This window comes from Tauraco erythrolophus, unplaced genomic scaffold (genome assembly GCF_009769465.1).
Source record: "Tauraco erythrolophus isolate bTauEry1 unplaced genomic scaffold, bTauEry1.pri scaffold_48_arrow_ctg1, whole genome shotgun sequence".
NCBI classification, from domain to species: domain Eukaryota; kingdom Metazoa; phylum Chordata; class Aves; order Musophagiformes; family Musophagidae; genus Tauraco; species Tauraco erythrolophus.
Window position 1 is genome coordinate 404782 of NW_028238617.1, and position 14072 is coordinate 418853.

Genomic DNA, 14072 nt, shown 5'->3' on the forward strand with positions numbered 1-14072 from the left:
GCGATGCCCAGCCGAGGCACTGCAGCTGCAGAGCCGTAAGGAGCTGCTGTACAGCGTGTCTGAGACGAGGAATCCCTCTGCCAACCTGCTCACGAGCAACAGTGTCATGGTTTGATGTGTGTGGGGTTCTGGTGGCAGGAGAGGGGCTTTGCTCCCTGTGACCTCCCTGGTTTTGGAACCAGGTCAGACCTGGTTCTAGCCACCAGATCGGACTCCCATCCCCCCCGGGGTTGAGCCAATCGGCGCCTCTGCGAATTGCCCTATTTAAGTTGGGACAAAGGAACCGGAAAAAAAAAAAAAAAAGCTGCTTCGCCCAGGAGCAAGGAGAGAAGGGAGGAGGGCACTGCCCCCGCTCCCTGGCTCCCGGCCGGGCAGCTGCCTGCGTCGGGCCGGCGCCGCCCACGGAGAATGGCAGCGGCAGAGCCGGCTGGGGAACTCGGGGGCACCCCACTCCCAGGGTGCCCACTGGGCTGAGTTCACCTGGAGAGGACTGAGATCTGAGAGAAACAGCCGCATCGACAGCAGGTCAGTGAGGATGGAGCGGGAGGAGGTGCCGGAGCCGAGTTTCCCCTGCAGCTGGTGGTGAGATGGCAGGCGGCCCCCTGCAACCAGGACGGCCTCGGTGGAGCAGAGACCCACTCGCAGCTCGTGGGGAGAAGATGCCTGAGCCTGAGGATGGTCGTGTTGGGGTGCATGACACGGCAGAGAGGCATCTGGAGTCTGCGTGATGACCCACGCCGGAGCGAGTGGCTACAGCTCCCTAAGTACCCGAGACTGTGGTAAAGCCCACACCAGAGCAATCTGTGGGGAAGGATTGCATCCTGCGGGTGGGACTCATGCTGGAGAAGTTTGTGGATTTTTCCTCGTGAGTAGGGGATCCACTGGAGCAGGGAAAAGGGTGTAAGGACTCCTTCTCCTTTAAGAAAGGAGCAGCAGTAACAACATGGATGAACTGACCTGCACTCCCCCAGTCCCTGTCCTCCTGTGCCACTGGGGGGAGGAGGTAGAGCCGGGAGGAAAATGAAAAAGGGGGAGGGGGAAGGAAGGCGTCGGTTTTAAGATCTGGCTTTGTTTCTTTTTACCCTCTCAAGTAACCAGTTTTGTTTCCCTTTGTCCTTTTAAGTAACCGTCAATAAATTGTTTTGCTTTAAGAAAGCCCAGTCTGTTTTGCCCGGGACCATGGTTGGTGGGTGCTCCCTCTGTTCTTGTCTCGACCCTCAGTCCTTTTATTATATTTTTCTCCTCTCCACTTTACTGGAGTGAGAGAGCAGCTGCGTGGAGTTCAGTTGCCGGATCGGCCTAAAACCACAACAAACAGCCACCAACTCGCAGCCTGACTTTGCAGTAAGAACATGTTTGGGTTGTATGAAGAGGACATTTTGCACCACTTCAGACTAAAAAGGAGCCTTCAGTGGAGGCGAGAAGGTATTTTCGTGCTCCAAGAGTGGAGTAGAGCACTCTTATTGCAGATGACAATCAAGCTCTGCTGTTATAGGCAGAAAAGCTGATTCTCTAATGCCTCATTTTTATATTGAGCCCTAACTTCAGTGAAAGTGCCTCTGATTTACCCCACTCTGGTGCTGAGTCTAACTTGGTACTTTTCACATAAGAACCACCAAGACATTTTTCTGAAGAACCTTCTCATGAGAAGACGCTGTTCAACAGATCACAAACACATGCTTTCTCCACTCACCTGGCACTATCTCAAATAACTAAGTTTTATCTCTCAGTTTCCCAATTCTGGGACTGTAATTGTCCATTTCTGTCTCACCAGTACAACGAATCAGTGTACTTTAAATGCTTTACTTCTGGATTTCAAGTCCCGTTCCTGAAGCAACAGAACAAGGTGCTGGACACCAAACAGGGATTCCTACAGGAACAAAAGTGTTAGAGGAGCAACAGTGAGCCAATGTTTGAAACTCATATTGGCATCTCGAAGAGGCAGCTGTATGTACTGGGAAGGAACAGAGCCAAGCTGGAACCAGAACTGAGCACCATGCAGAATATCATGGAAGATTACAAAATAAAAGTAAGTTTAAAAAAGACGAAAGCTCAAAAACCAGGGCTAGAACTAGTTTTTGGACGGCAAAGGCCACACAAGATGCAAGATCTCCTCCAGATGTACACGTGACTTGTATCAGCACTTGGCTTCCATGCTGAGGTTGAGCGTTTGGAGGTGGTACAGGAAGATTAAATTCATGTTCTCGCTGAAGTTGAATAACGAGGAAAAAAGTGATCTTTTTTCTTCTCCTGACAGGTGTGAAGGGAAAACCCACTAGCAAACGTGGAGAACAAGTTTGTTATGCTCAAAAAGGTAAGAGCATTTCAAACCAACTTAAACACTTATTCCAGGCTTTTAATATGAACCGCAGCCAACATTGCCGGAAAGAGAGGGAGACTGCCTCTCGCTCTCCAGAGACTCTAGAGGGACCTAAAGGCCAACTTTTGGGAAGATTTAATTCAGAGCGTTGAATCCCACCTTAAGTGAGGCAGTTTTGACTAAGCTTGTTCATTTGGGATGCTTGTATACCCCAATGGGCCAAAATCTTTCCTTCTCTTCTCTATGTCTAGAGACTTTTTTGTCTCTGCCTAAGAGGATAAGAAAGTGCAACAATTTAACCCTAAAATTTATGTCCTTCAAAAGAGCAGCCCGATGAGTTTGTAATCTCATCACCTGCTGGCACTGAGCAGTTTGCCTTTTCGTTTCATAAACCCTTGACGCACTTCAGGACATGGATTGCACCTGTGTGAACGAAGCTGAGCTGGAAGCCAAGGTGGAGTCCCTCATCCAAGAGATAAACTGCCTGAGGAGCCTGTACAAAGTGGTAATGGCTTCTCCTTTTCCGCCCCCTTTTCCTCCACCCATGCCTCTTAGGGGGTCTGTGGAGTTCGGCTCCCACAACCCATCACTAAAGATCATGGAGACTTTTGGTGTTTCATGTATACATCAGTTGATTGCTCCAGATTTCAGAGGTGTACTCTTGAACTGCACAGGCAAGATCCTCAGGAATCTACTTCAACTTGATGGTGAAGGTGGAAGCCAGAGAGACTAAATCAGGCCTTAGCCTGAAGTCACGGTACATGGAGCACACCACATCCCCTTGAAGCTGTGGCTGCCTCATCCCTGGAAGTGTTCAAGGCCAGGTTGGATGGGGCTTTGGGCAGCCTGGTGTAGTGGAGGGTGTCCCTGCCCATGGCAGGGGGGTTGGAACTGGGTGATCTTTGAGGTCCCTTCCCACCCAAACCATTCCACCCAAACCATTCCATGATTCTGTGATCCAGAGGGAAAGCACTTCTGGTGCAGACGACTGAGAAATCACTCAGCTCCAAGCATCCATTGGACACCTCTGTTATTGTGCAAATGGACAACTGCTGAAGCCTGGACATGGACAACATCACCGCTGACATCAAAGCTCAATACGATGACATGGCCAAAAGAAGTGGGGCTGATGCAGAGCCATGGGACTAGAGCAAGGTGAGTCATGATGGACACTCTCAAAAGCAGTCATGCCCCACGTCTGCTAAGGGCTCTGCTGCTTCAGCTTTCCTAGTATGGGTTGAATGGGCTTTTTAAAGGTCTGTTTTCTTAGCGATCTGCTGTGTTTTCTCGACGTGTAATACATCCTTCGTTAACACACATGGAGCTGCTACCGAGCAAATGAGTCATTCGTGTCCCCCGGTGACAAAGGTTTTTGTCTTAAAACTCAAGATTCAGGACCGCAGCCCAACACACACGGAGTAGGTTTAATTACTGACTCATCTCCTCACTCTGGTATTTATTTTCGTCGTGTTTTCTCTCACCTCAGTATGAGGAACCGAGAGAAGCCACTGGCAAACACGACGACAGCTTGGGTAACACCAAGAGTGACGTGCAGCTGAATCGCGTGATTCAGAGACTGACTGGAGAATGTGAAAACACCAAAGCCCAGGTAAGGATGACTCAGGGGCAACAATGCGCCAATCGCAATTCCAAGGTTGTGGCTTTCCAAAACTCCTCCACTAGAGCAAGGGAGTAATAAAGCCAGTTTTGATGAAATACATGTCAGCTGCTCAACTCTAAGACTTGCCTGTAATTCAGAGTACAGAAGCAAATCATAGAAACAGAATGGTTTGGGTTGGAAGGGATCTTCAAGATCACCCAGTTCCAACTCCCCTGCCATGGGCAGGGACACTCTCCACTACACCAGGTTGCTCAAAGCCTCATCCAACCTGGCCTTGAACACTTCCAGGGATGGGGCAGCCACAGCTGCTCTGGGCAACCTGTCCCAGTGCCTCATCACCCTCAGAGGGAAGAATTTCTTCCTTAGATCTCATGGAAATCTCCCCTCTTTCCATATAAAGCCATTGCCCCGTGTCCTGTCAGTCCATGCCCATGTCCAAAGCCCCTCTCTAGCTTACCTGTAGGCCCTTTAGGTACTGGAAGGCTGCTCTGAGGTGTCCCCAGAGCCTTCTCTTCTCCAGGCTGAACAGTCCCAACTCTCCCAGCCTGTCTCCATAGCAGAGGTGCTCCAGCCCTCCCATCATCTTTGTGGTCTCCTCTAGACTCGCTCCAACATCATGTCCTTCTGATATTGGGGACCCAGAGCTGAACGCAGCACTGCAGGGCAAGTCTCATGAGAGCAGAGCAGAGGGGCAGAATCCTCCCCCTCGCCCTGCTGCCCACGCTGCTCTGGGCGCAGCCCAGGACACGGGTGGCTTTCTGGGCTGCCAGCACACGGTGCCGGCTCATTTCGAGCTTCTCATCAACCAACACCCCCAAGTCCTTCTCCTCAGGGCTGCTCTCGATCCATTCTCTGCCCAGCCTGTGCTTGTGCTTGGGATTGCCCTGACCCATGCGCAGGATCTTGCACTTGGCCTTGTTGAACTTCATGAGGTTCTCACAGGCCCACCTCTCCAGCCTGTCCAGGTCTGGCATCTGGCATGGCATCCCTGCCATGGCATCCCTTCCCTCCAGTGTGTCCACCACACCACACAGTTGGTGTCCTCAGCAAACTCACTGAGGGTGCACTTGATCCAATGTCCATGTCACCAACAAAGATGTTAAGCAGCACCGGCCCCAGTACTGACCCCTGAGGAACACCACTCATCACTGGCCTCCACTTGAACATTGAGCCATTGACCGCAACACTTTGAGTGCGACCATCCAGCCAATTCCTTATCCACTGAGTGGTCCATCCGTCAAATCCATGTCGTTCCAGTTTAGAGACAAGGATGTGGTGTGGGACAGTATCAAATGCTTTGCACAAGTCCAGGTAGATGATGTCAGTTGCTCTTCTCCTATCCATCAATGCTGTAACCTCAGCATAGAAGGTCACCAAATTAGTCAGGCAGGATTTGCCCTTAGTGAAGCCATGTTGGCTGCCACCAACCACCCCCTTTTTTTTTTTACCATGTGCCTTGGCATAGTCGCCAGGAGGATCTGCTCCATGATCTTGCCAGGCACAGAGGTGAGACTGACTGGCCTGTAGCTCCCTAGGTCTTCCTTTTTTCCTTTTTTAAAAGTGAACGTTATGTTTCTCCTTTTCTAGTTGGTGGGAACTTCACCAGACTGCCACAACTTCTGAAATATGATGGATAGTGGCTTAGCAACTTCATCTGCCAGTTCCCTCAGGACCCGCAGATGCACTTCATCAAGTCCCACGGACTTGTCCACCTTCAGGCTCCTTAGATGGTCTTGAACCTGATCTTCTCCTATACTGGGAGGTTCTTCACTCTCTCAGTCCCTGCCTTTGCCTTCTGCCACTTGGCCAGTGTGGCTGGAGCACTCTGCAGTGAAGACTGAGGTAAAAAAGTCATTGAGTCCCTCAGCATTCTCTACGGTATATTATGACTAAAGCTGAACTACATTCAATAGAGTCCTGCAGTCTGAAAATACAACAACGTGCAGGCGGATGAACACACAGACAGGCAGATTCAAAGGCTCTGAACTGTTCAAAGCACATGCAAATAAGTGACAGCAATGAAAGTCTCCTACCTGCAGAGATACAAACTGGAAGGAGCCATTGCTGAAGCTGAGGAGCATCGGGAAGCAGTTGTCAAGGATGCAAAGTTCAAACTCTCCGAGCTGAAGGTATCCCTGCAGAAGGTGAAGTAGGACATGGTCTGTGGGTATCAGGAGCTCATCAATGTCAAGCTGGCCCTGGACATCAGGATCACCACCTACGGGAAGCTGCTGGAGGGCGAGGAGAGCAGGTGGGTGCTGGTACAACCCTGCAAGATGCTTGCAAGGAAGAAACATTAACACATCCAACCCCACAACTACCTTTCACAGCCTGCCTGATGAGCCATCACCTTTGTAGTTGCAGTAAATCCTACTGAGACCTTATGTCCTAGGGAGCGACGCTTTCCAAAGCACTTTCCAGCATTTATGGACCCAAACGTCAAAAGCTCCTAAAGCACTCAGGCACTTACAATTTTCCCTCAAATGGAAGATCTTGCATCAACAAAGACGATGTCTTGTGTAGCCTCACGTCTCAAGCCAAAGACTCGGCACAGTCATGCCTGGCCACCTTCGCCACCCCAGCCGCAACGCCTGGGTATCTATTCACACCGATCTAACCAAGGGGACAGAGGGAAAGCCCTCAGCCAGGACTCGTTCCCACTCGCACACACAGAGCCAAAGCAAACCCTTTTGCTGCCTGGGCATGGCACGGGACTCAAGAAAACTTCCTCACACGGAGGAGCTGAGCCGTTGACTCATGGTAGGTCCAAAGCACTTGCCTGGCCTGCCAGCAGCTTCCCACAGCTCCAAACCTCCAGTTATAGGGACACACTCTAAACATGGACCTCATTTTTTCACATCTTCCCTTTCCCCACACCCCTAAGGCTGGGCATACACAGTGGCTGCCCTGTGAGTATTTGTAAGTACCAAACAAATCCCTATTCCTACCAGTCCCCCTGGACCTACTCTGTAGGATGGAAATCTCCAGCTGAAATATTTTCTTTGCAGTTGTGTGCCAATTCCCAGGAAGAATCACATGCAACAGTGCCCCATGCTTTAGTGGCAGCTACTCTTCCAGCAGCAGATCCCTACTCAGAACCAGGGGTGTAGTGAATGGAGGAGTCGTCTGTGGCAAAAGCATCATCATCAGCTCTGGAAACATCTGTGCTCCTTGTACCACCATGGGAGGATATAGTGCTGTGAGTGGGAAGAGCTCCAATGTCAAACTCATGTCCTCTACAACCTGCTACAGGTCGAAATTCTAAAAAGAACTCAAGCATTTGAAAGGAGGGACCTCACTCCACCAGTTCCTACCAGCAGCAGCACCACACATGGAAAACGGGGGGATTTCAAAGCTTTCAGTCCAGTCCACATTGCTTATTCCCTGAAACTTTCACTACTGTTATGAAACTTGCTCTTGTCGTTACCTTATGCTGTAGGTTTACAAATTGGCTCTTCCCAAATGTTGTGTGTTCCTCCTGCGTGGTGTAGGTCCAGCAAAGCCTGGACAGCAGTGCTACTTTAACGAGGCAGTGCGCAGTCAGCACAGCACACGTATTAAGGAACCACCTGGCTGCAAAGATAACTGGGTTAAAAATACCAAGTGATGGAAGTTCCTGCTCCTCCAGTGCACAGACATGATGGAAGTTAAAAATCAAAGGGAGCAGAGGAGTCTTACCTGGACCACCTGATTCCTCTGTGATGCTTGTTCGCTTTTATCTTGTTTTTTCTCTATTGCTCCCCAATAAACTGACACAGCAAATCTGAGATCAGATGATACAGCTCCTCTTTTCAGAGTTACAAAACATATTAACACCACAATTGAAATAAACCAAACCCAAACTCGAATCAAGGCCAAGACCATCTCTCATTATAGTCCTCAAGGGATCCACTGGCATTTCAAAACATGCAGAGAGAGCTGGTCCATGGGAACAGGGAGGGGGATGAGGAGACCACAACACATCTCACTTACCACGCTCCTCCCGTGCCCATCACTCAGTGAGCATCCTGTGCCTGGACTTAATCCTCTAAAACCAGGGTGAAAGAGGGGGGGGAACCCCCTGGGGGCCGAAAATCACCGTGGTATGACAGATCTGCTGGCAGCGACTGCAGCCAGACTGCGCGAATGCAGCTGGGACGTGAGAGATCACAAGAACAGGAACAAAACAAGGGGATATTTTCCTGCTCTGAAGCCTGTAGTACGCTGGAAGAGGAGCAATGAAGTTTTTCTGAAAAAAATTTTTTTTTTTTTTTTGAGATTTTCCTATTAGGAAAAAAAACAACAACGTAGCACCAAAACATCTCACTCCCAACATGCTCAACCCAATTTGAACTATTTGGCTTAACTGAGCTAGCTCAAAACATTTTGGGTTTTTTAGAAGTCAGCTCAACAACATACTCAGACTGCCTTTTCCTGTTGCATTGAAGAACCTGCAGCTCTGTCCACTGTTCCTCTATCCTTCTGGGTCAGGCTCCCTGGGAGACCAGCCTCCTGCAACCCCTGTCCTCAGATTTCTGTCCGAAAGCGCTGTACAGTTGCGTTTGGTGTCAATTATCTCATCACAGCAGAAAACGTTTCCTCGGATGACAACGTGGAGAGAAGAGATGAAGCCAGAGAGCCATAAAATACAGCTACAGTCTGGAGCAACGTGGCCTGGCACACGAGGATTGAGGACGATCACAAGATTAGCTCTAGATCTTCTCCTGCCCCACTCCCCTAAGGATGCCTGTGAGCTCTGGAGCCGAAGTGTCCAAGAGCTTTCAGATCCTACAGCAAAGCTGGTAATTTTGGCTTCAATTGTAACCAACCACTGAACAGGGAAGGGGAAAGAAACGCAGTAAACAAAACAAAATCATTAGTTCGAAACTTCCACCCTGGCCCTACAAAACACGCCGCCCTCCCACGCAGTGACGCGGGCACCGACGCGATCCCTGTCCTTCCGAGGATCCAGACACACGCGCGTGTGAACAGCAAAGCCAGGAGAGTCCGAGCCCTGACGCCGCAACGAGGGACTTGCCCAACGTAGGAGGTGAAGGACCAAGCTTGGCCCTGCCCCAAACGAGGTGGGAACCCAATGTTCAAGCTGAGGGATGAGAGGAGACACCAGTTTTCTGAGGATTTAGCCCATAACAGCATCTGCAAAAGCTACCATGTTCCAAGCATCGGTTTCACTTTCAACTAATCAGCAATTCCTCCCCAAATAAATAACCATGTTGGAAAACACTCATATCAGCAACCTGCAGAAAAAAAAAAAAATCACCTCGAGAAACAGCTTTGGCCCCACAGATGTTTCCCTGGCAGTAAAACACGTTGCCTTTTTACAGGCAGAACCAACAAACCATGGCCATTTACCACGAACCCGCCTGCACGACTTTGTTCATTAATTCTCAGTCGATTCACATTTATTACTGACAGTTTTTATTAAACAGCAGGTTGAATCACATTCTCCTTCAAGGCTCTTACTCGCAAGCTGAAGGTACCAGCAAAACAAAGATCTCCATTGACAGAAAAGCATTTTACATTTCTTAAAGGCTCAGTTCCACTTTGTCCAGCCTACAAAAAGGGAACACACAACTTTTACCATGTCTCCTGAAAACAATTCTCCCAGCACAACTCCCCTAATTTTTGTTGCTATTACACAAGACCTAAATATGATCCCTCTTGACTTCACAGCATTCTTCAAACCTTTCTGGGGCAAATATGCTGCTGCTCTCTCTGTTGGCAAGCACAAAATATGCTAAGTAGTTCACGTTCTCTGCATCATAAACGTTTGGTGGAAGTTTCAAGCAGCCTCGCCCCATTTTGCACCCAAATAAAAGCAAGAAGGTGCTCCACTGTTGTCAGAGGGAACTGCACCCTGGAATCTGCTCCCAGCACATCGCCTGCACCAATCCCTCTTCCACCAGCAACCATGTCCTGTTGCTGCTACAGCATCAGCTCTGGCCAAGCTGTCAGGAATTTCAGCTCTTCCTCTGTAGCTCTTCCCAGGAATCGAGGTAGTTTCAGCACTGCCTCGTGTCACTGGGGAGGTGGCATGGGCTACTGTGGTTTGGGTTACTTCAGCAGCAGAAGTCTTGATGGTACAGCATGCTCCAGGCCCAGAAGAGCTGTTGGAAGATGTCCTCCTCCAAGACGTGGATATGGCTTTGGTACAGCTGGCACGGGCTTTGGCTACAGAGGTGCTGGCTTTGACTACAGGGTTGGTGAAGTCTCCAGGCCATGCACCATCACACCCATCACCATCAACGAGCAACTGCTCCAACCGCTCAAACTGGAACTTGATCCCAACATGCAAACAGTGAAGAACCAAGAGAAGGAGCAAATCAAGATGCTCAACAACAAATTCGCTTCTTTCATTGACAAGGTGAGCTGAGAACCCCTCCCCAGCTCCAATTTTCAGGCACTAGTCCAACCAAGGTGTCTAGCTGTGAAAGGGCAGGAAATCCTCGTAAGGCAACTCATTTTGCACAACGAGGACAACTTGCATAAAGGTGCCAGTTGAGGACCATGGTGTGCATGAGCCATAGTCTTACTGCCATTGGGAAAGCTTCAGCGTACTGGCACTATTGCTCTGATCTCTAGGCCTGAATACAGGGAAGGAACAAGCCAAAACCAGTTTCATCAGCCTTCCAGTTCCTTCCCATTCCTCTCCACACATTCCCAAATTTATTGCAAATATCTCCTTTCTAGAAGTGCTTAGGGTTTTTTTGTGCATTTCCATGTGGGTGGCCCAGAAACAGCCTATGTACAAAAGCTCACTGGATTAGGAAACGCTGCATCCACACGTACCAAGAGCAGGAACACATTTCATTGCTGTTGCATGGACACTGGCTCTCACAAACTCTTAATCCTCGTCTCGTTTCCAATTTTGCTTTCTGGGATTCAGGTTCGATTCCTGGAACAGCAGAACAAAGTGCTGGAGACCAAGTGGAGCTTTCTGCAGGGTCAAAACCCCTGCAAGAATACCATCATGCCCATGTTAGAGGCTTATACCGGTAACTTGAAGAAGCAGCTGGAAGCACTGAAGTACAACAGAGACCAGTTAGAAACAGAACTGAAAGCAGCACAGCAGGTTTTGGAAACCAACAAAAAAACGTAAGTAAAAACCAGAGAAACGTGAGCACAGGGCTCAAAATGTCGTTCTAGTTTTGTAAACAGGCAGAGACTGTCAACTTTTTGTGGTAGTAAATGGTTCCCAGAGCTAGCAGGTAGATGGAGAGATCTACCAGGATCTCAATACACAAAACAAGGTCCCAATTTACAGAGATGGAAGAAACCGAGGACATCCCTCCTTCCAAGTTCTCTTTCTCTCCTTCCTATTGCAAGGAATTAACATTTAGAAACGTTCAGCAGCTGTTTGCTGTTGCAGAGGTCAAACGAAAACAGTTCTGCTGCAAATTTGTAAAGACGCAGAAACCTCTCTGAAAACCCGTTTGCTTTCCCATGGGCTACGAAACAAGACCAAAGCATCCCAAAACATTGTCCGGGGAGAAGGGAAAAAATTAGGAGTTTCACTTTGTGAAATAAGGCCTGTAGGAACCCAAAGATGTAATCATGCTCAGCTTGAACAGAATTTCCCATTTTCCCACACAGGTACAAGGACGAACGCGGCCAGCGGACACGCACCGAGAGCGAGTTGATTGCCCTGAAGAAGGTAAGCGAGGGGCCGTTTGGACTCTCCTCTCCAGGTTCGGGTCTTTGGGGTGCACACGGTGAGTTATCTTCCAAAAGCAGCACACAAAACAAGTACAAGCAAGAGCTGGTGCTCACGTTTCCTTGAACTCAAGTCAACAGCGACTGTGTAATTGGGAACTGGCGCGCGGTCACGGTACCAGCACTGAGAGTCCCTCACCCCAAGGGTAGCCCTGAGTCTGCTCTCACTAACAAACTTCCTTCTACCCCCAACGTGTTTCCAGGACGCGGACTGTTTTTTCTTAAACAAAGCAGAGCTGGAGGCCAAGGTGGAAAGCCTGGAAGAAGAGGTTGAATTCCTGAGAATGTTCTATGAAGAGGTAAGAAGCCTCCCTATTGCTCCAGCCATTGTTTGCATTTCCCAGCTGGATTTTGAAGTTGCTTACCCCAACGGACAGGGGAAGAGGGGTAACACAGGGCAGTGGTCATCCCTTGCGGTGGATGGTGAGACGCAGCAATTCTTCTCTGCGTGGTCACCGCAAAGGGGGACAAAATTGCACCATGTGGGTGGCACACCAGCTTGGGGCTGGACTGGGAGCACAGCAGGACCAGCATCTCTCTGACCAGCTCAACCCCATGTCACCACCAGGAAACCCACCAGCTGCAGGCCCAGATCTCAGATACTTCACTGGTTGTGCAGATGCAGAAGAGCCAAAAACTGAACTTGGATGGCATCACCGCAGATGTCAAGGCTCAGTACAAGGGCATAGCCCGCAGGAGCCGGGCAGAAGCACAGGCCTGGTACGAAAGCAAGGTGAGAACACCTGGCAGAGGGAGGGGTTGGGTGCAGTTTCTCTCTTCAGACCAACTTCAGACCCAGAGAAACACCCCTCACTCTCCTGATTTGCTCTGATTTAAATCAAAGCATGTGTTTTTGGGATATGCAACGATGTCTTTTGGGCTTTTGTAGTTTGAGGAGCTGCGAGTCACTGCAAGCAGAAACGCTGAGACTCTGCGGGAGACAAAAAACAAGACAGCTGAGCTGACACGGACAGTCCAGAGACTGAACGGAGATGTCAGGAGTGCCAAGGACCAGGTGAGCACAGCCAGGTCTGGTTGTTTCAGCAGGGCAGAGGGTGAATGGCTGTTCCTGTGAGCTAAATTAAACTAAACCTACTAAATTAAACGGTGCTAGAGCACTTTGCAAAGGGTGCTCATGAGCTGGGACTCTGCTGCTCCAGCTAGGGCTGCACTAAAGCCCAACTCATGCAATGCCTGAAGGCAGATGCAGGTACAGCACCCCATCCCCTGCGAGCAACATAAGGGAGCACTGAAACGCGGTGTCCAGCTCCCTCAAACCCCTGCCAGGGAAACTGCGTGTACGTCTTACCTCTGGGCTGAACACACAGACAGACTTTCAACCCATCTCTTGATAACACATTACGTTTGAGGACAGCAAGTGACAGCTGGGACTGACTGCGTCTCGCTCCCTGCAGCGCTGCAGGCTGGAAGCTGCTGTGGCCGACGCTGAGCAGCGTGGGGAAACGGCCGTCAAGGATGCAGAGCACAAACTCTCTGAGCTGGAGACAGCTCTGCAGCAGACCAAGGCGGACCTGGCCCAGCAGCTCCACGAGTATCAGGAGCTCATGAGCATCAAGCTGGCCCTGGACATGGAGATCGTCACCTATAGGAAGCTGCTGGAAAGAGAGGAGAGCAGGTGAGTGACAGACCCCAGCGAGGCTGCACAAGCTCCTTCAGATGCGTGTTGAAAGGGCTGCTTTGGAGCTGCCACACTGCAAGTCATCTACGCAGTCCTGACGCAGATCAGCTCTTCCCATCGGTCCTAACAGACCTCCACCAGTGCAAACCCACCCAACAGCCAGTCCTACTGCCTCCAAACAGGAGAGACAGGCTAGAGAGGGTCAGGCTCACATTTGAGGCTCAAGGGCTTTGCATTTGAAGATAGATTGATTATCTTCTCCCATTCTCTACAGGCTCTGCGCAGAAGAACGCTTCCCTGCCAACATCCGTAAGTTAGAGCATTCACCTTCTACCAAACTCAAGCATCTTCTGCCTTTTCTCCAGGGAATTCCTTATGCTGAAACTCAGCTCTTCTCTGCCTTTTGCAGCTGTCTGCCATTCACAGGGAGGTCTCACCTACAGCCCAGAGGCTGGCTTTGCAAGTGCCCCTGTGTCAGCCAACAGAAACACATGCTGGACCAGCAGCGTGGGGGTCTGCAGCTCAGCGGTGAGCTGCAGTGACGGTGTTGGCAGCAGCACAATGAGCTCCCACATGAAGGTGACGCCCATGACCAAGGCAGCCAGGAGCAACATGTAAAGAGCTGTAGATAAACGGCGAGGCTGGAAACAAAGCAACACGCAGTAACAGCCAGGCCAGAGCTGGATTGTGCGCACCCGGATCCCCCGGGTCGCACACCCATCCTCCATGCACAGGGATACAAAAAGCAAAGAGGGCTTTTCTGTGGTCAAGAGCTTTTC

At 50.0% G+C, this 14072-nt stretch overlaps 1 protein-coding gene and 1 pseudogene across 1 annotated transcript; both read left to right on the forward strand.

The window, feature by feature from the left end:
• The first annotated feature begins 1909 nt into the window (after positions 1–1909).
• Positions 1910–6241, forward strand: LOC147525931 (keratin, type II cytoskeletal cochleal-like; annotated as a pseudogene).
• A 3611-nt stretch (positions 6242–9852) lies between these two features.
• Positions 9853–13911, forward strand: LOC104376620 (keratin, type II cytoskeletal cochleal-like). The gene is made up of 9 exons (XM_009983226.2): positions 9853–10305; positions 10828–11036; positions 11535–11595; positions 11858–11953; positions 12223–12387; positions 12544–12669; positions 13070–13290; positions 13568–13602; positions 13703–13911. Exons 1-9 carry the CDS (start codon positions 9853–9855, stop codon positions 13909–13911), a joined length of 1575 nt encoding a protein of 524 aa, XP_009981528.2.
• Positions 13912–14072: the final 161 nt, after the last annotated feature.

What these genes read in the sequence shown, in the direction of transcription:
- LOC104376620 (XM_009983226.2), top strand. Translation starts at nt 9,853, where the DNA reads ATGTCCTGTTGCTGCTACAGCATCAGCTCTGGCCAAGCTGTCAGGAAT. An exon ending in AGTTGATTGCCCTGAAGAAG is followed by an intron (nt 11,596 to 11,857) that starts GTAAGCGAGGGG and finishes ACGTGTTTCCAG; the next exon opens with GACGCGGACTGTTTTTTCTT. An exon ending in CTGGAAAGAGAGGAGAGCAG is followed by an intron (nt 13,291 to 13,567) that starts GTGAGTGACAGA and finishes CATTCTCTACAG; the next exon opens with GCTCTGCGCAGAAGAACGCT.